This window comes from Ovis aries, chromosome 21 (assembly GCF_016772045.2).
Source record: "Ovis aries strain OAR_USU_Benz2616 breed Rambouillet chromosome 21, ARS-UI_Ramb_v3.0, whole genome shotgun sequence".
NCBI classification, from domain to species: domain Eukaryota; kingdom Metazoa; phylum Chordata; class Mammalia; order Artiodactyla; family Bovidae; genus Ovis; species Ovis aries.
The window spans coordinates 37,566,011-37,591,080 of NC_056074.1; the positions used below are offsets into that span (position 1 = coordinate 37,566,011).

General features: G+C 45.9%; 3 protein-coding genes across 5 annotated transcripts; 1 reads left to right on the forward strand and 2 right to left on the reverse strand.

Moving 5' to 3' along the window:
- Window positions 1-1,976: 1,976 nt before the first annotated feature.
- On the reverse strand, window positions 1,977-13,666 carry HNRNPUL2 (heterogeneous nuclear ribonucleoprotein U like 2). Of its 2 annotated transcripts, XM_004019609.5 has the most exons (14): window positions 13,068-13,666; window positions 11,054-11,189; window positions 10,679-10,755; window positions 10,348-10,487; window positions 9,957-10,047; window positions 9,756-9,868; window positions 9,280-9,543; window positions 8,983-9,105; window positions 8,477-8,605; window positions 7,808-7,976; window positions 6,270-6,470; window positions 5,178-5,251; window positions 4,807-4,917; window positions 1,977-4,690 (listed from the first exon to the last, which is right to left on the reverse strand). In XM_004019609.5, exons 1-14 carry the CDS (start codon window positions 13,606-13,608, stop codon window positions 4,610-4,612), a joined length of 2,250 nt encoding a protein of 749 aa, XP_004019658.2. In that variant the 5' UTR covers window positions 13,609-13,666; the 3' UTR covers window positions 1,977-4,609. The 2 variants fall into 2 exon arrangements, 1 of the variants encoding a protein (XP_004019658.2); XR_009597833.1 differs by lacking the exon at window positions 5,178-5,251 and having other exon boundaries at window positions 4,677-4,690.
- A 912-nt stretch (window positions 13,667-14,578) lies between these two features.
- Window positions 14,579-24,973, forward strand: TTC9C (tetratricopeptide repeat domain 9C). 2 transcript variants are annotated; one of them, XM_012102051.5, is made up of 4 exons: window positions 14,579-14,876; window positions 15,301-15,593; window positions 21,870-22,052; window positions 23,269-24,973. In XM_012102051.5, exons 2-4 carry the CDS (start codon window positions 15,356-15,358, stop codon window positions 23,361-23,363), a joined length of 516 nt encoding a protein of 171 aa, XP_011957441.1. In that variant the 5' UTR covers window positions 14,579-14,876; window positions 15,301-15,355; the 3' UTR covers window positions 23,364-24,973. The 2 variants fall into 2 exon arrangements, with proteins under 2 accessions (XP_011957441.1, XP_060260027.1); XM_060404044.1 differs by lacking the exon at window positions 14,579-14,876 and adding an exon at window positions 15,903-16,154 and having other exon boundaries at window positions 15,378-15,593.
- On the reverse strand, window positions 18,969-20,378 carry LOC101114319 (phosphatidylethanolamine-binding protein 1). Its single transcript, XM_027959349.3, has one exon. It carries the CDS (start codon window positions 20,326-20,328, stop codon window positions 19,765-19,767), a length of 564 nt encoding a protein of 187 aa, XP_027815150.1. The 5' UTR covers window positions 20,329-20,378; the 3' UTR covers window positions 18,969-19,764.
- Window positions 24,974-25,070: the final 97 nt, after the last annotated feature.

The window sequence follows — 25,070 nt, forward strand, 5'->3', positions numbered from 1 at the left end:
AGGAAGTAGTCTAGGATGTCCGCTCCTCATGGATTAAGATTCCCCACCCCCCATTCAGGAATACATCCTTTCCCGGGGGAAGCCTCGATCAGCTCATGCTGTGTCCTGGGATACACTTAGGGGTAGGAGCTGCTTTGCAGTAGGCGTGGGTGACCTATATTAGAGAAAGCATATCACCCCCAGCTTCCTCACACTTTCACACAGAAAGACAAGCATGGGGAGAATAGGAAACCAAGGGAATAACTTAGATTCCTGTGGATGTCTCCACAGGCTACAGGGGTACCTGGTGAACCAGGTACCCTATTAGGTACGCCTATTAGGGCTCTGGAGATATTTAATTCCCTCATCCTAGAGAGGAAGAAACGAGAAAGTAACCTGGTCTCCCTCCTGAAGTGGGGACCTACCCAGAGGAAACTGTTTAGTTCTTGCGCTGTGCTTAGTCGCTCAATCGTGTCTGACTCTTTGTGACTCCATGGACTGCAGCCCACCAGGCTCTATCCATGGAGATTCTCCAGGCAAGAACATTGAAGTGGGTTGCCATGCCCTCTTCCAGGTGATCTCCGTAACCCAGGGATAGAACCCAGGTCTGCCGCAGGCAGGCGGATTCTTTATCTGAGCCACCAGGGAATCCTGCTTAGTTCTTAGTGCCTGTTGGAAACTCCTCAAAGGATCAAGTTTTTTTAAATCTCTTCGTGTCAGTGTCTGGCATATAGCAAGCATTTAAATTGTACTATACATGCTTAAATGGCAAGCAGGGCATGAAACAAATTTTCTCTTTTCCTGTTATCACAGTGTTGGGCAAATTCCAGAAGAGTAAGTGAAAATTTCCACATCTGTTCAGACTTCATAAAGTCAGGAGTACTCAAAAAATGTAATCTTGATGTTTGTTATTTTTTAAAAAAAAGCAGCCTCTGCTCAGTTCTACATACTGAACTTTCATACTCATCAGATTAGATGTGAATGTCTGCAGCCCTAGTTAGGGAAAAGGTGGGGGTGGGGGTGATTAGAGGTTACTAGAGACAAAGGCATAAGCTATAAATAACCACTTAAAATGAGTAGCTGTAACAGTGACTTTAAGCATCCTAGAGAATGGGCAGACACTGAGATCAAGAATAGCCTTTGGGCTTGAAGCTATAAGCCTCTAGGGTGAGAATCTGTGTCATGTCCAAAGGGAGGCGTTACAGCAGTTTATATCATCACTTCAAAACCCTACATGTCATAAGCCTGTGGTATCCCAGCCTTAGTAAGTCCCTGACCATTTATTAGAATTACAATCAAGGTCAGTTCCATGCTAGTGACACAAATGCTTTTGTCAGTCAGTTACCTCTCATTCTACAAATTCGCTAGGAAAGACTCTCCATCAAACATCTTCTGCTGAATAAGGCTCTTCCTTTTAAGCAGTGATTTGTTTAGTCGCTGTCATGTCTGTCTCTTTTCGACTCTGGATTGTAGCCCACCAGGCTCCTCTGCCCATGGGACTTCCCAGGCAAGAATACTAGAGTGGGTTGCCATTTCCTTCTCCAGGAGACCTTCCGGACCCAGGGACTGAACCCGTGCTTCCTGCATTGGCAGGCAGATTCTTCACCACTAAGCCACCAAGGCTTCCCTAAGTGCTAATTACTCACAAATAAACTTATGTGGCCCCTAAATGGACAACCCTACATTTAATCTCACGCATTCAACTGGTTTCAGTATATGCCAAATACACAGACGTCATGAGTTATAACTTATTTTCTTCTACTCCAATTGTTCAAACTCTTAGTAAAAGCAAGCACTTAAGTAAGCCAACAAACCCTGAGTGAAGGTGTGGCTGGTTCCCCAGTGAAAGTATGGTAGGATGGGAAGGGAGAAATTGCTCTGAAAGAGGACAGCCACCCCTTAGATGGAACCCAGCACAGCTTAAGGAGCAGCATCAGACATAAGAAAGCCCCCAATGACACACTCTACCCAGTCAGTGCAGCCACAGAAGAGGTGAATTCAATCCAAATGGTTATTTATTCTAAAACTGGTAGCTACCGTGCCTACATTTTTGCCAGAATGTTGTAATGAGAACAGGGGAGGAGAAAGTTACAGATGTAAACAATGACACAGTTACATTTTTTTAAAACGGCAAAACCCTTTTTTTTACTGGCCACTTCCAAGAATGCTTTACAGGTTGTGCAAAAACATTTACAGGCTCCATGTGGTGGTTGTTTTTCTCACAAGCTTTTCCACCTACAACAACTACAACAGAGGTCTGATAAAACACTAAACAAGTCTTCTAAGGAAAACAAGGCTAGGGATCCCTCCCGTTAATCCACATTTCCCCCCTTAACATTTTCTTTTTCCTCATAATAAAAAGACAGACACAAACAAAACCCAGACATCTACTGTTGTTGCGAGTGATCTCTTGGACTAAACCGACAAGGACGTGGCAGTTTCACTCTCCACCCACCTAGAAAGAGCTTTTTATGAAAACATGACTTTCCAGTGTCAAAAGTGAACAGCGAGTACCCCCCGCCCCGCCAAAAAAAACCCAAAGCGGCTTAAATTCTGTCCTTCCCCCTCCCTGCCCTGAGGGCCTAGCATCCCCAAACCGTGCTGTAGATTATAAAAAGATGCTATTTGCTGCAGGACTAAACATTTGAATAGGGCTGGCAGTTTCTGCCACAGAGTCACTTTTCTGTTATAATCTTGCCCTAAGAGGAGTCTCTTTGGGCTCCATTTTTTATCTTCTTGCCCTGACACTATCAGCACTAAAGCTTTCTTGAACACTCCCCTTAATGGTAATAAAAAGTGGGTTACAGAAAACTTCAGGCAATCACTTCACCCACTGCCACACACAAACCCACAGAAGCAGCAGGTGTCCAGAGAAAGAGAGGACGTCACCGGTGAGCAAGCAAACATACTGCCTACCAGCCCCCCTTCCCGCCTCTGGGTCAGAGGTCCTGGTGGATCAGAAGGGTGTCCTAGACAGGTGACTAGAGGGCCAGAACCAGGGCCTGTGCACCCTCCCGGGCACGGCAGTAACTGTGGGAGAGGGAGAGGGAGATCGAATCTCAGCACGAAATTTTCAGCAGAGGACTGCCCAGGTAAGGAAGTGGAAGTGAAGTGTTTTCTAGTAGCACAACCTGGGACTCCCCACGCCAGGAAGTGCAGCAATGTGAGGTGTTCGCTGAGTAAGCTCTTGGCTGATGCAGTGCTGAGCAGGAAGGTGAATGAAAACTGAAGCTCAGTATTCAAAGAGCATTCCCACATCCCACCCATATTCTTGACCCAGCGACCTGAAGCTGTCTGTCAAGAACTAGGAGGGTGTCGGTAAAGTTACTATCCCAACTGAAGTCTCTTGGCTAGATGCCTCTCTGGGTCACGCAGAGAAGACGCCCCAGGAGGATCCTGTTGCAAGTTGGGACGGGGTGCTCCTGTGCATGCACACGCTCACATTCACGCTCTTCCCAAGTTCCGGCAGCCCCACTGAGCTGCCTCCCACCCCCCAACCCTCCCCTTTTCTAGTCATTCTCTACCTGTGTATCAAAAAAGCCAGCAGGGCCCTGGCCCTCCACACTGTATAAAATAGTCGCTATTCTCAGCACCTGGGCCCAGTAGCCCACACCACAGGATTCACCTATATACATATCCTGCTGCAGTGAAAAGAATCCTGCTTCGTTTCTGTGTGAGCTGAAACCCTGAGAAACGTTCCTTCTCTAGAACTAGAAGAGGACAGATTCTCTAACAGAGATGATTTCAGAGACCTCCCGCCTGTCTCAGCCTTGGAAGACAAGAGAGACCAGCAGATCACCATCTTCAGACTAAGGGCTGCGATCCCAACTCTTCTCACAGATTTTATGGAAATCCATACACGGGCACAGAGAGGCTACAAACTATTCTACTCTCCAAAACAGTCCCCGTGCCTCCTTGGCCTGGGGATCCTATATAATAGAACCGCCCAACTGGCAGCTGCCATGCCCTGGCCAAACAGCACAGAGGCACAGGCACGTGGAGACGGGGACACTACGGCCTCCCAGCCCACCGGACCAGATATCCCGAGAGGGAGAGGTCGGTAAAGAAAATACAAACGGTTAGTTGGTGCAAATGATTGATAAGAGCCAATCGTTTATTTTCACTGCCCCAGTCACAAGCTCGCCCTCTGCCCCGCTCCTGCCTGATGTGGAGAGTGGGCGCCCTCGAATGCTTCCCACCCTCTCCGCACCACCTCACCATCACTCTCCCTTACTCGGCTGCCAGTCCAGCTGCCTTAGATGTCAGAAGGGTGACATTTTCAGTTCTTTTCCTGTCCGACTGCAGGGTATATAGGACAGGCAGCCCTAAGTGCTGCTTTCTGAGCAAATGTTTTTTTTTTTTTTGATTACAAATACCTAACTAGGTTTGAAATGTTTTATAGAATAAGACAATATTCTTTTCAACAAACTTTAAAAAAAATGTACAGTTTTGTTGTTTGTTTCCACCTCCCCCCTCCCCCACCCCTGCTTGCGCACCCTCCCCCCACCGCCCCTCCCTGGCAGCTCAGCCCCACCCCGACAGCCCCTGTTTTCCTTGGTTGTGTTTTGGGGGGTGCTTGGCACCCCCAGAGATTCAGCTTCGTGGCTGACAGGCGACAATGGCAGGGGCTTCACCGATACCCTTGGTAACCGTAGTAGTTCCTGTAGTATCGGTCTCTGTCCTGGGGATGGTGGTAGTAGTAATTCTGCCACTAGAAGAGAGGGGAGACCCTGTCACGTGGAGCCACAGCGGGCTGAGGACAGAGAGGCATGCTACTCCCTCTGTCCTGCCCGCCCCTCCATCTCTCCATTCCCAGATGAGACTTACATCCCGAGTATACTGGTGTCTGTAATAGTCTCTGTATCTGTTGTACTCATAATCTCGCCCATAGAATCGATCGTAGTCTCCCCTGTATCGATCGTAGAAGTTACGGTAACCCTGAGAAAAGGAGAGAGGAGTGAAGATGCATGGGTCTGTAGCATCACAATCCACTGCTATCCCCCATCTTAAAGGAGATGTATCTTTGCTTGGTATTATATACAGGTTTAATCTTCCCAGGATAAATTCTGCCAGATGAACAAATTAAACGGGCAAAACCCTAAGCCCTGAGAAAACAGCCCAGACCACTCTGCTCCCCAAAGCCAATAGGAATGGCTGTCACGGCCCAGAGGGAGGAGCAGAAGGAGAGCTGCACTCACCCCTCTGTTTCCAGACTGCCCCCAGCACTGCTGCCCGTAGGCCCGGTTGTCGTAGCCTCGGCGCTGCCCGCCCACTGGAAGAGAAATGGAGAGCGCGCTCAGACAGCTGGCATGGGGTCCTGGCTCCACATCTGAGTGGAAATCAAAAAGTCGGAGCCAAAGGCAATTCTGGGGGAATAGGAGGCCTGCTTCTGTCAGGCTCACACAATGTTAATTAAAGCACCAGCCAGGATCTTTTAAAAAGTCTGAGGGGGGAAGGCAGAGGAATAGAGACATAAGAAAAACTAAGCCACCTTGGTTTCACTTTTTGAAGCTCCCCAATTCCTGCAAAACATTTAAGATGGCAAAAGGACACATGGCAGAGTCAGAAACACGAGTGAAACTGCCATTCGTCGAGTTGCAGACTTTCAGCCCTCGAAGGGATCTTGGGTATCACACACCTCAAACCCATTTTATATAACTGAATAAAGTCTAAATGTCAAGCTCTTCCAAGGCAGGAACTGTTGGTATTCCCAGGGCCTAGCACAGAGCAAGCACTCAAAAAATGTTTTGCTGACTTACACTTAAAATTACACACACACACACACATTTGAATGCACACTGTGGGAAGAGGATCAAGGGGGTTAACTGACAAAACTAGATAATTGAGAGAGAAAATTAATTCCACTAATAAGCTAACTTACTTCATAATCCCCCAAATTACTGAATAATGCATTCACTTTCTGATCTACATAGCTGGGTTGACCCAGTAGACAAAGAAAAAAAGAATCCTGCACAAATCCTTCAGATGAACTACAATAGTGAAGGGGGAATCCATATGTAAAAATGAAAGCTAGATAAATGAGCAGGTTCAAACACTGCTCTTCAAAGAAACAAATACTTTTGTTGAAAAATTACTATTTTTTGTTTCAAGATTATGGGAAAAGCATAATAAGCTAGCGTAAAGGACACAGGAAGAAATAAATAAGCTCCATAAAGGGATGTTCTTAATGTTGGTGACCCGATGTGGTTGCCTGGCCTTTCCTGTGGGTCCAGCTGCACTTCGCACAGAGAACAGAGTGAGGCTGGGGCTGGCAGGCCCCCAGGACTTACCGTAGCCTTGGCCTCGGCTTCGGTTCTGCCGGTTACGCTTGTTTCGGTTGTTCCGGCGGTTTGTCCGCTTCTCAGAGGGGGGCAGCAGCTTCCTTGCCTCCTCCTTGTATTTAGTGACAATGGGCTGAGCTTCCTCCTTCTCCAGCTCCCCATATGTCACCTCATCCATATAGTCGCATTTTTCAGGCAGAGAGAAGTTCGCTATAAGAGTAAGAGAGAAGCTCTGTGGACCTCCAAGTGCAAAAACGGGTAATATCTCATAATGAAAACTCCTCTACAGGAAGAACAGGATTTTCTAAGCCTCATCTATAAATGCACAAAAAATGTGCTCGGTTCACTCTACAAGTTCCTCACTAACGGCAACAGTCCCAGGCAAAGGGCTATCTGCAAACTGTAGATTTACAAGTTCTCAAGTGATCCATAATAAATTAAGAGTGAACTGGGTTAAGGTTTCTTATCAGGACAGAAGCAGGCAGCCAGAGGGTAAAAGTAACTGAGAAAGTTTTGGTGTAGTTCGATAAGAAATACACTTTTAAAAGAGACTCAAGAAGAAACTGACCCAAGCCTGAGGGCACTTGCTCATCTACCTGAGGAGAACAGGAAGCAAGAGTACAGGGGTCACTAACCACCTGTGTGGGACGGGCCAGCACCGGTCTCCGGACTGCCAGTCTCTGGACATCAAGTTCAGAGGCTGAGTCCCAGTGGAATTCAGTTCAATGAGGTGCTCTTGATTGTTAAGTGAACCCAATTAGCCCTTAGTTTCATAAAATTGAACTAAACTCCTCCAAGTGCCCCCAAATCAGTTATGGACTGGTCTTGTTCATTCTGAGTAAACTTGAGCTCTTTAGTGTGAAACCAGCTCCCATGCCCAGGCATTATCAGAATTCAAACAGCCAATAGCTGACAGCTCTGCGTGGGATGCCAGGAGCTGAAGACAGCATGGGGAAAAACCAAACTCAGATGAACAGAACTCCAGCTCAATCAAGGTTAATATTGCCTTCCAGGAAACCTTGCTGTAAGGCTTTATATGGCACATACCAAAAAGTCAACACCAAACAAACAACAAAAGTAAAAAGCCTAATGTGATATAGAAATCAAAACATACTGCTGAGATCATTCACTCCAACCACTACCATTTTCATCTGAACCATCAGAATGTTCCATCTCTAGAATATAATTAAATTCAGTGAAGGCAGAGCTTCATTTCATTCATTCTTTCCCTAGGTCTAGAACTGTACTGGACAAATAGCAGACACTCCTAAGTATTTACTGAATGAATAACTGACTCACTGAAGCCTCTGCCTTGAGTTTTGATTATCCTGTGGCCTATCACCATTTTTTTTTTTTTTGTATTTTATCAGAATGAATCAAGGGGTTATTGCTTCTGCTCATTCATCAATCCACAAGTGATCACACTCATTAATTTATTCCTCAGATTTATACTTTACACATGTGAAGAATCCTCCAGGTGCTAAGAGGCCCTAGGGAGGTATGCATGGACCAAGGCCAGGATCTCTAACTTGTAGAGGTTAGCCCACCTTTCATCTCCAGCATTATAGACTCAGGCACATCATCTCCCTCCACTTCCTTCCTCAGCTCCAGCCTCTTCTTCCAGTCCTCCTCATTAGGGACAACCACCACCACTTTCCGGGAGAAAGTCTTAAACAATAACAGCTTCCGCCGTTGGCCAGAGTTGTACACATTACACTAGGGACAGGAGAAGTAATAGATGTTTTAGGAGTAAAAGTTAAATTCAACCAACACTTACTGAGAATCCTTCACAAGTGAGGCACTAGATTAGAGGACTTATTTATACAGTCTCTGAATTCTTCAAAAGCTACATGATGTTATCCTGTTTTACCCAACATGAAACTTGAGAGTCAGAGAGACCAAGGTCACAAACCTAGTAAGTGGTGGAGTCATGAATCCAAAGCTACACCACTCTATCACCTCTATAGTGTGTTTTACAGCCTGGGTCCAAACACTCTCTGGTAAAAACACTGAGAAGTGTATCTCTCAATTCAAAAAAAACATTACAACCATAATTCTTGGTTATAACTGGGTAACCTGATTCTGTTCCTTAATTCAGTCTTTATATATGCACCTTATTTTGACTCTGAGCAATTTTATCAGATTAAATGGATACCAAATCTTTTATCTTTGGAAATATTGTTAAACTAGGTTTCTTTTGAATTTCTGAACAATACCTGATCAAGAATGAAGTTCCTCTTTGTCCGGGAAGCAATCTGGACCAGCTTACTAAGGCACTGGGAGGCTTGCTGAACTAAAAGGTCTCGGCTTTTGGGATCCATCTCTGGCTCCTCGAGCCCCTTCATCTGATGAGTTTAAGAGGAAGAGAAACACAAGAAATTACAAAGTAAGTTAAAGCCCAAGAGTCACTGGTAAATGCCACCAATGCCACCACATCGGTTCACTGCCATTCCTTAGTGCTGTGAATGCTGTCCATTTCCTACAGGACTTATTTCCAGTCTCAATCTGGATATACCTGAAACACCCCAGGCTTCACCACCTTCAGAAATCTGACAACACAGCAAAAGAAAAGAAACCAAAAAACCAAAAACTCATTTATTTATTTGTGGGGCCCCTGATCTCAGATACTTGCAAGACCCAACTCCACTGGGACAAGATTATGTAAGTTTCTTGGTCTTTAAAAGCTAACACCAGAGTGATATATCCCCTCCCACCAACTCACCCTCATTTGATTGAGCACAGTCTCAGCTCCCAGGACATTGTATCTTTTCTCAGGGTTTTCTTTTGCATATTTCAGTGCCCACTGGGTCTTTCCAGATCCAGGGAGTCCCACCATCAGAATCACCTACAAGTAAACAGAACCAGGAATGCTATTAAAAAAAAAAAAAAAAAAGCCTGAGGCTCATGTTTACAAAGCCTAACTTAAGAACATCCTCCCCAGCTCCCAGTTGGGCAAAGCTTGAGCAGAAAGTGACCAACCAAGCATGAGCACCAAGGTTCTGCACCCTCTCTGGCATACCTCACACTCCTCTATGGTCTTGGGAGGGACTGCAGTGCGCACGCGCTCCTCAACAGGCACGGCATGGATGAACACAAACTCTTCTGGTGGTGGGAAGAAGGGCTCCTCCTTCTGACCAAAATTTAATTCTACAACACAATTTTTGCAGAGGACATGGGGTAGAAGGGCCCGATCTGCTAGGGATTCCTTGCTGATACGGAATGCCACACCAAGGTCTTCTCCATTCTTGGAAAAGGAAAGTTCTACTTCTTCGGCCTCAAAATTCTACAACAAAAGACAAGAGCATTTATGGGCACACAGGCCTTGCAGCTGATTGATCTCGCAACTCATATCTTTCCCCCCCAACTTCAACTGCTATACAACTATGTAAGCAATGCATCAACTGCAGAAGAGAAGCAGCTGATGGGAAGCAAAGGGATCTCCAGTGCCCTCCATCCACTCCTTGCTACAAATCCACAACTTTCAGGACCACTTACAGCAAAGCAGCCAATGACATCATTCTCCCCAAAAGTCTGGCCAAATTCCTCAAACTGCCCATTCTCTGCCTTGAGTCCTCGTCCATCAAAACCGTAAGAGAATTCATCCTCACCTAGAAAAATCAGCAAATTAGTTTACCTACACTCAAACTTCCCACAGAGCAGCAAACACAAACATGATTAAGTTAAAGGTAACTTTACCAAGCTGTGGATGGGAAAAATCAACAGACCATCCAACTCGAAGGAGAGAAACCTCTGTGCAGCCTTCTTTCATTGGGAGATTCTGGGTTACCTGGCCAAGTCAGAAAAGGAACTTTTCAGATATTCTGACCAACTCAAGCAAAGTCTGAGTTAGAAAGACAAAATTTTGATACAAACCAAAAACAACTATCACAACTCAGCGTCAGAAAAACAACTGTCAATCAACGTAAACCAAAGTCATGAGGGTTAATTCCTTGGTTACTAGAGCTAAGCTCATCTTTTAAGTATGGTACCTTTCTCTAATAAAATACTGGTGGGTGCAAGTCCAGTATAGAGTAGTTTAATGACTAATTTAATAAATGAATGGTCCTAACGGTAGTGTACACACTACCTTGGCCTCAAAGCAGACTTTCCCCTTTGTTACTCCATAAGTACTTCTGGCCCCAGACCAAAGGGTGGGGAACTTCTCTGAGAAAAGTGGCTGCCCTCCATAGCGGTCTTTGCTGACTTGAAAATGGAGATCGGAGGTATCTGTTAAGAAAGAAGCAATCTTTTTACTCCAATGGGCAACATTTTAAGCCTTCAAAAGAACAGAAAGGTACCCAGTTCTCAAGCATGGATACAAAATCTAAATCTCTTAAAAGCTGCAGGCCAGGAAGTTTTTAATCCCCAAAATCTCTTTTGATTGGTTTAAAACCCCAACCTGTCTGCCTTATACATACACGTGTCCAGGTTCACAAGAGTGTGGTCCTCTTCCTCTTCTTTCACCTCTTCTTCTGGGGGTGGTGGAGACTTAGAGCTACACGTATGAGAGAAAAGCAAATATAATGTAACCAAAGTCCTTTAATTCAAGAGCTATCTGCATGACTTTAGGTCTGTTAAATGACCAGTGAATATAAAATTCCAGCAGGCAGCTTCTTTCAGCAAATGAGAAAAGGGCAACAGAAGCATTCAGGGTAGATTCGATCAAAGATTTAGGCCTATAAGAACCTATTCCGTTTTTAATCCACCCCCTTTCTCCAGACTCTCCAGTCAACCTCAGGTATACCAAAATTGGAGCAGAGACTGCCTTCAATGAAAGGGACTGTTTCCCTCACCGGCTGTGGTAGGCCTCCTCTCGGAATTCATAGTAAGCTCGGCCATGTTCATCCTTCTCATCCCGCTGTCTCTTTACCCCCCGCCGCTCACCATCTGAGCCTGCTGGTTTTGACTTTTCACTATCTTGGTCATCTCCTACAAAAATGAGGGAAAGAAAATCAGCAGTTTTCATACTGGTGTGTAGGATAAGCTCAGAACTAACAGAAACTAAAGGAGGACCTCATATCTGTCTAGTCAGAAGAGCCAGGTTATTCCCACTGCATCCACAGAATGTTTTATTTCCAAAGATTATCTTTCTGTCATTGGATGGATTATTTTTTTTTAAAAGGACACTATGGGCTAATTACAGTCAAAAAGTGTATTACAAGTTAGCCAATTTTTGCATTCTAAATTTATCTGCTTAAATCAGGTCAAACTTGGAGATTTTCCCACTTACACGACATAAAAGAAACATGCCATAAGTTTTTCAAAAACTTCACAGCTTAACTTTGATTCTTGACTATCAGATTTGGATTTAAGCTAGAGACTTAATATACAGAAGCCTCATTTTCTTTCTTTCTGTTTTGAAGAGTTTGACTTTCCAGCTTTAAAATGCACAGCCATCCACAGCTTTCCTTACATAGCAAATGAACTCTGGCACTTTATACAGAGCTCTTATCATAGATTTTTACTGAAATTTGCAAGAACAAACCATTAAGTCACAAGAGAGCCATAAATAATACTGCATCTTTACCTCACATAATTCGGGGCAGAAAGGTGTTGTCATATATTTAGTAACATTCTTTACAAGAGAAAAAACAGAATTTTTCCTTGGACTTCTGTGGTTTGCAACGCTAACACTAAAGGTTTTTAGTAATAACCTCTCTAAAGAAGTTCTTTATCTCTCAAGCTTTTTTACCTGCTCTTTGGGGGTACACATTAAGACAAAGATTATGTAATGGGATTTTTGTTCCAGGACATAGCACAAGCTGCAAGTTGCATGTGACTGTTGTAGAATGGGTTCCAATTATACCATCATACCCAGCAGCAGCCTAAACACTGTATTATAAAAGGAACTAAAAGCAAGCCACTTCATAGTAAGAATGAGAAGCAGCTCTAGTTTTCCTCCCACTTTGACAGATAGTTATGGATCAGCTGTAACCATCCAATCACTTCAAAGGAAGAGAGGAAGGTCACTAACTCCCTGGGGCACCTCTATACATTCTCTTCCACAAGGTTATTCAATGGACCCACCAACACCCCAATCATTTCAATTCAGGAAGTCAGGGACCCAAAATGTAAAAGGCTAGCTAAGTGTACAATAAACATACAAATTTGCTCTTCTATATCCATTCAAATGAAAGATTAAAATTTAATCATAATTCAGGCAAGGTAAAACCCCTAGCCAAGTAACGTTAGCTAACTTATTCTAAATGTTCTAGATTAAGATTTTCTCTTTCATAGTTAACCATTAAACTTGACACCCTCACACTGCAAGCTACTGAAGCAGGAGCTGCTGCAAAAGCAGGAGCAAGGTTAGATTTCCAGATTTTCGGCGTAGCTCGAACTCTAGTAATGAGCTTTTGATGGGGCGAACTCTTGACGAACTTAGCTTATTGCTTAATTTTATGGCGAAAAAGTAAACAATCCGGTGGCCCAAAGGCCAAGCCTCCAACAGTCGGTCTAGCTGTCCATGTAATTAACAATTCCTCAGCACATTCCCGGTTTAGGAAAAGATAACCAGCACCGCGGGAGGCTGCTCCAACAGGTAGCTCGTAAGCAGTTCGCATGGGAAACCGCTTTATTTCCATTCACTACCACCAAGTAAGCAATCAAGTTAGGAAGGAACCTCCCTCCTGCAGAGTGGGGCCACCAGAGGTAGACAAACCCTCCGGAAAGGAGGGGAGAGGACGAAAACCACCTCCCCTGGGGAGTCCCGGCAAACGGCAATGGGAATCCGGACCCCGCGGTGCAGGGCTCGGTGCTGGGTCAGGGGCGCACCCGGCAGGCCCGGCTCCGCTGCCAGCTCCTCACCCTGTTCCTCTGCGGCCTTGTCACCCGGCGCCTCGGATCCCGGCGTCTCGTCCCCGCTCCGCTCCTCCGGTTCATCTTCCTCCCCCTTGCCGGTGCCCTGCTCTTCGCCACCGTTTACCCCACCTGACTCGGCTGTGGCCTCCTCCGCCGCTTTCTCGGAAACATCGGGCTCCGCCTCGGCCTCCACGGCTGCCGCCTCCGGGGGCTCCGGCGGCGGCTGCGCGGCCTGGCCCGAGGCCTGGGCAGGGGGTGGCTCTTCGTCCTCGTCCTCAAGCAGCGCCTCCTCGTCCTCCTCCTCCTCCTCTTCGTCCTCCTCCTCGTCCCCGCCCGGGCCGCCGCCCGACGCGGCCACAGGCCGAGGCTCCGCCTTGCAGGCCCCGCCGGGCCCGGCCCCGCCACCGCCGGCCTCGTCCTCGAGCATCTCAGCGTCCAGCGCCTCCTGCAGCCGCTGCGCCAGATCCACCTTGAGGCCGCGCGAGTCCAAACCGCGCCGCTGCAGCTCCGACCGCAGCTCGGTCACTTTCAGCCGCTTCACCTCCATCGCCGCCGCCTCCTCCGCCTCCCGCCACCTCCTCCCCTGCGAACCGTCGACCGAGCCCGACTGCGCAGGCGCCGCCTCCGCCTCACGCGCCAGCACGGAGCCCGCGAGAGCGAGCGCACGCACGCACGCACGCAAGCAGGCAGGCTGGCAGGCGGCGGGCCGCGCGCAGCCTCCGCTACGTAGTGTTTGTTTTTCGCCTTTCCTCCCTCCCTCTTTCTGCCCACGGAGCCCAAAACAACGCAGCGGGAAGCTGCTTCCTCTCCAGCCGACCCTCGGCTCCTCTGCCGCGCGGGCGGGCGCGCGCCCAGGACGACGGACTTCCCTCCGTTTACCTCCCGCCCCTCTCACCCCCTGGGCCAATCGCCGCCGGCGGCTTCACGGCGCAGCCGCACCGGAGCCGGAGTCGGGGAAAGGCTGGCTTTGGCCCAAGTGCCTCGTCGCAACGAGGCGTGTGCGTACCCCACTCTCCGTACTTCCAGCCGGGGCTGCGCAGCCGCCTGGCGCTCCTTCGCCACACGCGCCTCCCACGCCGTCCCCCCACCCCCAGTCCCGTCTGATCCGATTGTGCTGTCGTCTTAGGGCTTGTTAGCTCGTCTCTGTCCCTTAGTTTATACATGCAGCCACTTCTTGAGGGAAAAAAAGCCAGAAAGGAAGAAAGGAGACTCTTGAAACGTGAACTCCTGCTGGCAATTGTCTTTCTGGTTAGTCAACAGAAGGACTTTCCAAACCCAAGGAATACAGTAACCCCAGCCCTCCTATTCCCTCAAGCCTTCAACTTCTACCCAGCAACACACACTCTGACCTCGCCTTATTGGCCAGGTTGAATCGTCATCTGCAGTTCGGATTGGTCTTCTATGATCTTGCAGGTTTTTTATTTTTCAATTGGCGAAGCAGCCAGGGGGATTCCCCCCTCCCCCCTAGGTTGGTCCGCAGGGGAGGCTAAAGAGGCGGGGTCGTGTCTGTGGGATTCCTTTTCCTGGGCCGCTTCTGATTGGGCGCGTGGTGCAATGCGCGCGACCCTTCAGACATCAAGCTCTCGGGAAGCTGGACCCTGCCTCTCCGTGCTCCCTGCTTGTAAAGCGAAGTGCGGCGAAGAGACTTCGGGTTTGGCCTGTTGCAGGGGGTCGGGAAGCTGGCCGGTGCCCGTAAGGGAGCTTTTAGCTGGGCGGGGCTACGGCTGCATCACCATCGGCCTGTGGTTGGGGTGCACGGACTGCGTTCACCTCGGTTCCCCAACTCCCGGCCCAGAAGTCAACAAATGCTGTTGAGTAAGTGCAAACAAAGAGCTGGGATGGAGGCAAGCCCCCTAGACCCTTTTTAGCAGTTATTCCCGCCTACTCCCTTCCGCTTCCGAGTCAGGGAGGTGTGTCCACACGAAAGGAGGAAACAAGAGCCGCCGGCGTTCAGACGCCGGCCACGATTCCTTAGTTACGGCCTTATAGTTTCCGTGGTTTTTTCTCACCGGCGAGTCGCCGCTTTGGGAAATCAATTAATCTCAGGCTTTGCTGTTCCCACATCTACTTCGTGATCGGATGCTTGCACTTCCAGAGATTAAAAAATAACTGCAGAGAAGAAAAGAAGGGGCTGTAGTAGAATCAAGCAGTCATTCCCTGAGCGGCCTCCTGGGGAAGGAGAATTTCCTGGCTTTTTTAAGTCAGCTGCCAAAATTGGTTGCTTCGCTCCTATTCCTAGAGCTTCGGTTGTTCTTTCACGTCCCAATTCCTCAAGAGCACTGGGCGACAGAGTTATGGAGAAACGCCTGCAGGAGGCTCAGCTTTACAAGGAGAAAGGGAACCAGTGTTACCGCGAAGGGAAGTACCGGGATGCTGTAAGTGGGTACCATCGAGCTCTGCTGCAGCTGCGGGGTCTGGATCCAAGTCTGCCCTCCCCGATACCTAATCTGGGACCTCAGGGCCCGGCCCTCACACCTGAACAAGAAAACCTACTGCACACCACCCAGACAGATTGCTACAACAACTTGGCTGGTAAGAACAGGGCCAACGGGAGGGTAGAGTGTCAAGGCCGGTACATGAAAGTTTGAGAATATTGGGGAAAACACTGACGGCTCTTCTGTCGTTATCTAGTTATTCTGCCATGAATTGCAATATACTTTCAGTCTGTGGGGCTCTAATTGAGTTTCGGTGCTTCTCACACTTGGAGAGTTTGATAAACACAACTTCTTGAGCCTACCATGACTCCGACGTAATAGGTCTGAGGTTTGTGAGTTGTGTGTACCAATTTGCGTTTCTATCAGACTTCCAGGTGATGGCTAACAGGTTTAAGGAATTTTGCAGGAATTCCTGGTGGCTCAGACTTTAAAGAGTCTGCCTGCAATGCGGGAGAGGTGGATTCAATCCCTGGGTCGGGGAGATCCCCTGGAGAAAGAAATGGCAACCCACTCCAGTATTCTTGCCTGGAAAATCCCATGGATGGAGGAGTCTGGAGGGCTACAGTCCATGAGATCGCAAAGAGTTGGACACGATCGAGGAACTAACACATAGAGAAAATCCTGAACCTGATGCTGAGCTCAGCTTGTTTGTACACTGGTACCGTATCAAATCTCATAGACAAGAGTTTTGGGTGAAGTAGAAAAGAATAGCTCTATTGTTTTGCCAGGCAAAGGGGAACACAGCAGGCTCCTGCCCTCAAAATCATGAGTCCCCACCTGGGGAAGATTCTGTGAGGTTTCATAGTAATTGTCCAAAGAATGTAATCATCTCATCTCATGGACGTTTTTTCTAATGGGTTGGTGGTGAGGTAGGTAAGGGTAAGCATCGTTGACCTTCCAGTTCAGCTGGTCTGGGGTCTGTACTGCTCCTGGGTGGCATACCATTGTAAATTGTTAACTTCTCCCACCTGGAGGTGGTTTTGGTATCCACAAAATAGCTTAAGATATTGTTGAGATGTCTGTTGTTGGGGAAATAGGACCTTGCCTCAAGGCTGCTCTTGACTGTTTCTCCTTGGTCTCTCAACCCCACCCTTCGCTAATTAACAATTGCTTGAATCTGCCCTTCAGAACTCAGGGAAGGTCATGGAGGCTGAATGCAGACTGTTTCCTATAATCAAAGAAATGGCAGACACAAAAAGCCCTTGTGCCCAGGAGCCCCAAAGGACCCTGCACAGTGTCAAACCTATGTTTAGACTGTTGTTTCTTTAATATTTAAAATTTAGGAAAGAAGGCGCTTACTTCAGCTGGTGGTGTAAGTTATCCATCTTAGATGTTTTGGATAGCTTTTCCTTATTTTCCTCCTCCCTGTATAAAGCAGCTAGATGATACCTTGGGTAACTTGTACCTTCCATATCCAGCTGGCCTTGCATGGAGAAATAAAGTCCAGAGTTAGTATCACTAGGATTAATCTGCTGAAAGAAAGGAGACTTCTGAAGTCTGTTCTGTGGCAGGCAAATTAACCATAGAGCTAATTAAGTTGTTTTGAAGTATATATTATGTAATCATTGTTTAAATTATTTTTTCTTTTTTACTACCCTGGTCCTCAATGATTTGGTGGAATTCTAGCTTTTTTATAGTGTGTATCCAAAGCTATTCTTAGACTCAAGTAACAGTAATTATAGTAGCTACTATTTCAGCTCATTCGGTATTTTTTGAATAAGTTAATATTTATTGATATGCTGAAGATATCGCAGTATAGTAAAACAGATAAAGATCCCTGCTGTCATGGGGAGATGGATAGTTAACAAAAGAAGTCACTTGTGTATTAGATGATGTTGACTGAAAATGATGCGCAAGGAGAGAGTTTTGAGTTAAGTTTTACTTGGGGCAAAATGAGGACTGCAACCCAGGAGACAGCACCTCAAGACAGCTCCAAAAAAAACCTGCTCCAAAGAGGCAGTGTGGGGAAGTCAGTACATAAGATTTTCGTGAAGGGGGAGTTCAATCTAAAGACCTGTTTTGGGGGGGCACAAAGTGCCTCATTCTGAACTCCTTCAGGGCATGTCAAGGCCTACAGCTGCAGTAGCCCAGGATTCAGCCTCCTGCTGTTGACAAGCACCAATTTGTAGTTGACAAAGATGATAAGCAATGTGGGAAAGGATAAAGCAGAAAATGGGTGTATGGATTTGCCTGGCAGTCCAGTTGTTAGGACGCCACGCTTCTAAAGCAGAGGGTGCCAGTTCGATCCCTGGTGGAAAAACAAAGATTCCACATGCAGCGTGGCATAGCCAAAAGAAAGAAAATGGGAATAGTGAGTGCCTTAGGCACAGTAGTGGTCAGGGAAGGCTCATTAAGGTGACATTTATGAAATGCCATGTATAAGCCCTTGATACACATATACATATAAACCTTAAGTATCACAGCAATCCTTTGAGGTAGATTTAAGGAACATCTAGTAAGTGGTGGAGCTAAAATTAAACCTGGCAAGTCCAATTTTTTTGTGACTGTGCTGGGTCTTTGTTGCTGCAAAGGCTTTTCTCTAGTTTGGCGAGCGGGGGCCACTCTAGCTGAGGTGCTTGGGTTTCTCACTGGGGTGGTTTCTCTTGTTGTGGTTCTTGGGCCCTAGATCACATGCTCAATAGTTGTGAGACGTGGGCTTACTTGCTCTCTGGCATGTGGGATCTTCCCAAATCAGGGACTGAACCCATGTCTCCTGGATTGGCTAGTGGATTCTTTACCACAGGGAAGCCTCTGTACTTAAGTTCTTATTGCAGAATATACTGTATATTAGAGAATAGAATACACCTTGGGGAATTGGTCAGAAATCAAGGAAATGAGATAGATACTCATCTTGACTGTCCAGGTGGACCTGAAGGCAGAGTCTGTGGCTTTTCCATCTGTAGACCCTCTGCTTGGAGGTGCTTGGTAGATGTTTCCTAAAGACTCACTAAAATTAAGAAATTTCACTTACATGAGAGTGAAATTTATGTGTTGGGCAGTTTACTTATAGTACCTCTCATCTTCACAAAAATTCTGCAAGGTAGTAATGATTTTCCCCACTTTACAGGTACGGAAATCAGACCTCATCGCTAAAACCCTCCAATGGCGTCATATTATACTTAGGAAAATATTCAAACTCTGACCTTCACCTGCACAACCTGACATGATCTGGCTCCTCCATAGACTGAATTCACAAAGCACACACCCACCTTCCAGCTTGGTAGGATCTCTTCTCTTGGCTAGAATGCCCTGTCCCTTGAATGACCCTTGTCATTCAGATCTCGGCCCAGAAGTCACTTTCTCAGGGACGCCTTCTGTAATCAAGCATCACTCTGACCTCATTCAGTCTCTGTCCCACAGTTCTGTTTTCCTCAAAGCACTAATAAATAAGTGAATTTGTTAGCGTGTTCCTCCTACCTGGGAATTAGAGTGCAAGCTCTAATCACTCACCAAGATGTCTGTCTTGTTCCTCTTTTTCTTTTTTTTTTTTTTTCATCTACACAGTGTTTTTATTTTTATTCAACTATAAGCAAACAGCAAAATTAACACAACATTCACCAACTCCAGACTGGCTTGCTTTTTTATTTTTTTTTCGGCTTTCTTTTTTAAACCAAAGAGTGATCAATTTAACAAGCACAGACTTTCAGATTCTGATAACCTGTTACCCAGCCGTGCTGCTCACCTAGATGGCCAGGCTTTAACAGCAAAGCAACTTCTTCTATGGAGCTTTTTCCAGTATTGCTCTTTAAAGGAGCCATAGCGGGACACTGACACGCAGTAACCAGCCTGAGATGTTGGGGGTTAGTGGACATGCAGGCCCCTGGTTGTCTTGGTGAGACAGAGCCGTGAAAATATATGCCAGTAGGTGCCTTCACACACAGTTCTGTGCTCAGGCTCACAAAGGCAGAGGCAATCAATCTCTTTTTTGTTTTCAACCTCCCTTAAAGATTCTTTGAAGTTCTGTTTTAATACTGCAGACCTGGTCTTTTACCAGAATTTTTTTTCTTCTTTAATGTCTGGGTTGTTGTTCTTGTATTAACATTTTGATAAACTGCATCATAGTACCAAAGAATCCCCCACCAAAACGGAGTTCAAATTTGATCAAAACATAACCCCCCTAAAATTATACAATACAGGCAGAAGGAAAGAAAAGTCACCCTAAATCTAAATCTGACCACTCAGGGCTTAGGCAGAAAGATGGAGGAAAATCTACATGTATCACTAAACTGAAACACTGTTTGGGAACTCTGGGACAGTGTACATCTCCTCTACTTCCCAGACAGCTGCTCATAGAGCTTGGGCACATAATCATCCCATTCGGCCTGATAACACGTGCCAGCCACTGGGGTCCCAAGCTCATACTTTTTGCGGAAAGAGGCCACCTTGAATTTGCCACGGTGGTCTCCAGATCGGTTGCTGAGAATGGGCTCGTCACACTTCAGTGGTCCTTCCTGCTCGTAAACCAGCCAGACGTAGCGGTGCAGGCCTGTGCCCTTGGGAGGCCCAGAGCCCACATAATCGGAGAGAACCGTGCCACTGCTGATGTTGTTGCCCTTCATGTTGACCACCAGGAAATGGTGCCATTCCCTGTATTTGGGGTCCTTCCTGCTGGGAGCATCCGGATCTGTCAAGACCAAGGTGTACAATTTACCTGGATCAAGGCCATCCCATGTAATGCTAGTGGGCCGGTTCTTAACCTGGGTGGGTGTCAGCACTTTGCCCAGTTCGTCGACCTCCGCCCCGCCGTATTTGACCTGCAGCGGGTGCTGCGGCCGCTCATCCACTTCCTGCAGGCTCAGAGGCCCGGACCACTTGCTGAGGTCCACCGGCATCGCGGAGCCGAGCAGGTCAGACAGCAGAGAAAGCGGCTTGCGGACTCACCCTTGTTCCTCTTTTTCTCCTGCTCCTACCTCCATCTAGCACATGGTCATTACTCCAGAACTACTTGTAGAATGAAGGAACAATGGGTTACATCATGGTAACCCGTCAGTGATGGGTTAGTTGAACGCTGGGGAAATACCTACGTATGAACCCTATGGCCACTTGGTGGGGATGTTGTAGCAGGGATGCAGACATCAGCCCTGATACGCCTTCCTTCCCAGCACATGATTTAATAATGCTGTGTGTAATTCCCACAGTTGTTAAACAGGAAATGCATTTCCCTTCTTAATTACAGAAAGACAGAACATTGACCTGAACACTGTCTCCTACACAGATTTGTGTTTGGAGTTCCCATTCTTTTATCCAAGGAATTCATGAGATAATATATCATCATTGAGAAGGGTAATTTTTGAGTTAGTCTTTGGTTCAGATTTCTTACTCATTCCACCTAGAAGCTGTGGGATCCTAGACAAGTTACTTTACCTTTGTGAGCCTTGATTTCTTCATTCGTTAAACGGAGATGCTAACACATACTGACTTCAGAGGGCGGATGAGAAGACTAAACAAGCCCCTGGCACGGTGCTCACTATACTCAGTATTAATGGCAGTGGTGGTTGTTATTAGGACTTCAGGACAAGAACTGTGGTGAAATGGGAGAATCAAGATAGATAGAGAGCCTTGGGTAGAAAAGAGACAATGAAGAGTTTTAAATAATTTCTTTTTCACCATGTGGCATGCCAGATCCAGTTCCCAAGCAAGGATCAAACCCTTGCCTCCCGAGAGTTCCAACCACTGGACCTCCAGAGAAGTCCCCATAATTAAAGTATAGTCTAATCAACTTTTTAAAAATTATTGATTTAATATGGCTGCGCAGGCTTTTCTCCGGGTGCGGTGCCTCGGGCTTCTCTGTTGGGTGGCTTCTCTTGTTGCAAAGCAGAGACTCTAGGGCGCTCGGGCTTCAGTAGTTGTGGTGGGTGGGCTCAACAGTTGAGCTCCCAGGCTCTGGAGCACAGGCTTAGTAGTGGTGGCACAAGGGCTTAGCTTCTCCGTGGCACGTGAGATCTTTCCGGATCAGGGATTGAACCCGTCTCCTGCATCGGCAGGCAGATTCCTAACCACTGGACCATGAGGGAAGCCCTAGCCTTATCAACTTTTATAGCTGGGCCTGACCCATGCTAGGTATTGGGTTGGCCAAAAAGTTCAAGTTTTTCTGTAACATTGTACAGAAAAACCCAAACAAACTTTTTGGCCAGCCCAACACACAATGGGCATTTGAGACAGTGAAGTAGACTGTGAGGTATGTAAAACTTGTATTTGCTGCTGTATCCCCAATGGCTAGAATAATGTCTGGCACACGGTGGACATGTAGATGTATTTGTTGGGTGAGTGAATGTTGCTGATAGCAGCCTGGATTTGGTACTGCCTTGTGTTGGGCAATGGAGCATCGTGTAATAAGGTCCTCTTCTCTCTTCCTTCCGTTTGCCGCCTTTAGCCTGTCTCCTTCAGATGGAACCAGTAAACTATGAACGAGTGAAAGAATACAGCCAGAAGGTCCTGGAGCGGCAGCCTGATAATGCCAAGGCCTTGTATCGGGCTGGAGTGGCCTTTTTCCACCTGCAGGACTATGACCAGGCCCGGCACTACCTCATGGCTGCTATCAACAGGAAGCCAAAAGGTGAGAGAAGGGGGCTGAAGTGGGAAGTACAAAAAACCGTCCCACTGAGGTAGTATCTGTGGGAGAGGATTTTAGTTCATTTTCCAATGTATTGAGTTGTGAAGAGATAATAATATATTCACACGTTCAATATTCAAAAAGTATATGACGATGTATGGCAAACAGGCCTTCTACTCATGAATTCCAAGTTTCAGTTCCTAGATGGAGACTAAAATAGGATCTAGATTGCAGTGAATAAACTTGGTAATCCTTGTTTCTACCAGTTTTCCAGCTGAGGTCTGGCTTTTGCATGACTATCCTTTTATCCTTTAGCTCAGCTAACCTCAGGTATGACCTAGAAGAAGAACAGGCCTCCTGAGAATTTGAGGCTTGTTTCCAAGGCAAAAAGGATATCGTCAAGAGAATGATAAACTTGTTCCTGTGTTGGTGGTTCAGCTTTGAAAATTGTCTCCCATTTTGCATTATGGCTTAGAGTAGCTACTGAAGTAAGGGGGTCCCCAAACATAAAACTCAGCAGAACCACTCTAATTGAATGGAAAAGTCATTAAAGTGGTAGTTACCCCGGTCTCTTGCGTTGCAGGCAGATTCTTTACCATCTGAGCCGCCAGGGAAAGTCATTATGAATTAATAAAGATATAAAATTTGAACCATTGCTCATGTTTCTTATCTTCAAGTACACAGATTAACTGCCACCCATGTATAGTAGGTTTAGAGGCTGTGCTCTTAAAATTATTGTTTCTTCCAGCTCCTTTTCATTTTTAAGTTAGAAACCAGCCCAGCCTTGTACAATAATTTTTTAAAAATATATATTTATTTATTTGACTGCATCAGGGTTTATTGCCACATGTGACCTCTCTGGTTGTGGCGCAGGGACTTAGTTGCCCCACATGTTGTTGAAAATAGGTGATAATACATGTTGTGGGACAGCTAAGTCTCTGTGCCACAACTAGAGAGGATCTTAGTTCCCCAATCAGGGATCAAACCTTCGGCATTGGAAGGTAGATTCTTAACCACTGGACCACCAGGGAAGTCCCTGTACAAGATTCTTTAGAAATTAAAAGTGGTATTAATGAAGGAAATGTACTGTTGCATAGAATAGTTGTGATATATGCAGATCTTAGAAATTTTAAGAAATGGAAGTGTGTTCATAGTCCTCTTCTGCCTGGAAATACAATTACGGGTCTGTCTCTGATTGCCTCCTTTGTCCTGTTCTAAGACGCCAATGTCCGGAGGTACCTTCAGCGGACACAGTTGGAGCTCAGCAGCTACCATCGGAAAGAGAAGCAGCTCTACCTGGGCATGTTTGGTTAAAAGAAGAAAGATACCCCTCCACTTGAACTTAGATGAACCGTTAGAGACCCATCAAAGGGAAACCTGAGCCTCAGCAAGAGAAATTAACCCCATACCTCTGACTGAGGTGAACTTCTGTTTTGTTTCTAGTCCTGCACAGACTCTTCTATCACTTACATAGTCTGTGTTTTTGTTTCCCCATCTTTCTATTTATATGGCTTTTAATATATGGTATTATATATCAGAAACATTTGCCTCGAGAAACACAACCAGAAAACACTCATCAGTTATAGGTGGATTAATCATAGCTCTGGCATGGATTTTGATGATAGATGTTGGTAGATGTAGTCATATACAAAGGAGAAGGCTTAGCAGAAGATGAAGTAATAAGGACAGGCAGAAAGGAGTTTTTTTCCTTCATTTCCTCAGATTCCTAAAGCCAAAATGGGAAGCCCTTGCACAGGTCACAAACTGGCAAATACTGTGAAACTAGACAATAATGAGTTGGACCCACATGCCTCATAAGTGAAAGATTTAAAAGTAACTACTTGATTAATTCCTTTTTCTTAATGTTCCACATACATTGAGATTCTTTATCCGCCACAAAAATATCTAGTTCCTCGTTTCTCTTGATAATTTCCAGCTATTGTAGCCTTGCTATTGTTCACACTCAGATCATTAATACAGTATACTTATTTTTTTTTATTAAACCCTTCTATCTTAAAACCCCTGGAGTCAAGCATCTAACTATATATTTTATAACCTTTCAAAAGACCTCATGCCAAAAGACTTGTGAACACTTTAATTTTTAATAGTTGCATACCTAGAAGATGCTCATTTCTCTAAGAAAGGAAAGGGTTTATCAAGTCTTCTAGAAAGAATACGAGGAAAGAGCAGGATAGAAACGTAGATCTGTTTACCCGTCACCTTGTATTTTGTAAGAACTCCATTCCTTAAAGAGGAGGGAAACAGTGAGGAAAGGTTCTCTTTCCTTTGCGCCTTTTAAGCTCCGACAGAACTTTCTGGAAGCTTTGTTGGGCACAGGTGCAGGCTGTAGATCTGGTACAGCCAGGGCTCAGTAGGAGGCTTCCTCAACCGGGATCGCCTTTGTCATCCTGCACACCTATTCTAATGGCCACAATGTGTGAGTTGTACAGAGTAGATGAGACCATAATAGCTCTGCCTCTGTGTTTATGAATGAAAGGAATAAGTACATGTCATTAGCCATCATCGAAACAGTTTACGGACAAAAACTTCTTGGTCTTGCCGAGTGTAAAGAGCTCTTCTCTCTTAATCAGTAATGTGTCTCTCGATGAACTAGGCTCTTCTTTCTATCTCCCTGTACTCTTAAATAGTCCAACCATCTGCTTATAACAAAAAGTCTTTATACCAAATAGTCTAAGTCCAAGGACACAACTAACAAAAGAGGAATATTTTATTCCTCTTCCAAGCTTCGTAAATTTCTAAGCCTAGACTGTTGCCAAATTATGTCATGGTTGTGTGTTATCTTTGCTTGGGGCTGGTTTTGCTTTCTGATTTTCTTTTTTTTTTTTTCACCCTAAGACTTGATGTTACAGTAAGCTATGTTCTGTATCAATGAGGAAAAAATAAAGCTGTTATTTAAAAATGTATTGTAGATGTGTATTGCATTAATTTTTTTTTTGGTCTTCAATTTGAAGGTCAGCTCTAACAAAGATGCTAATGAATGGGAAAGTGGACAAAGGTAGG

Bases quoted from the DNA above. Each gene is read 5' to 3' on its own strand.
- HNRNPUL2 (XM_004019609.5), bottom strand. From the start codon at position 13,608: ATGGAGGTGAAGCGGCTGAAAGTGACCGAGCTGCGGTCGGAGCTGCAG. The intron at 10,048-10,347 runs GTAGTGTGTACA...TGACTTGGCCAG, and splicing joins AAGTCTGCTTTGAGGCCAAG to GTAACCCAGAATCTCCCAAT. The intron at 6,471-7,807 runs GTGGGCTAACCT...TTACTCTTATAG, and splicing joins TATAATGCTGGAGATGAAAG to CGAACTTCTCTCTGCCTGAA.
- TTC9C (XM_012102051.5), top strand. From the start codon at position 15,356: ATGGAGAAACGCCTGCAGGAGGCTCAGCTTTACAAGGAGAAAGGGAAC. The intron at 15,594-21,869 runs GTAAGAACAGGG...TGCCGCCTTTAG, and splicing joins TTGCTACAACAACTTGGCTG to CCTGTCTCCTTCAGATGGAA. The intron at 22,053-23,268 runs GTGAGAGAAGGG...TCCTGTTCTAAG, and splicing joins TATCAACAGGAAGCCAAAAG to ACGCCAATGTCCGGAGGTAC.
- LOC101114319 (XM_027959349.3), bottom strand. From the start codon at position 20,328: ATGCCGGTGGACCTCAGCAAGTGGTCCGGGCCTCTGAGCCTGCAGGAA.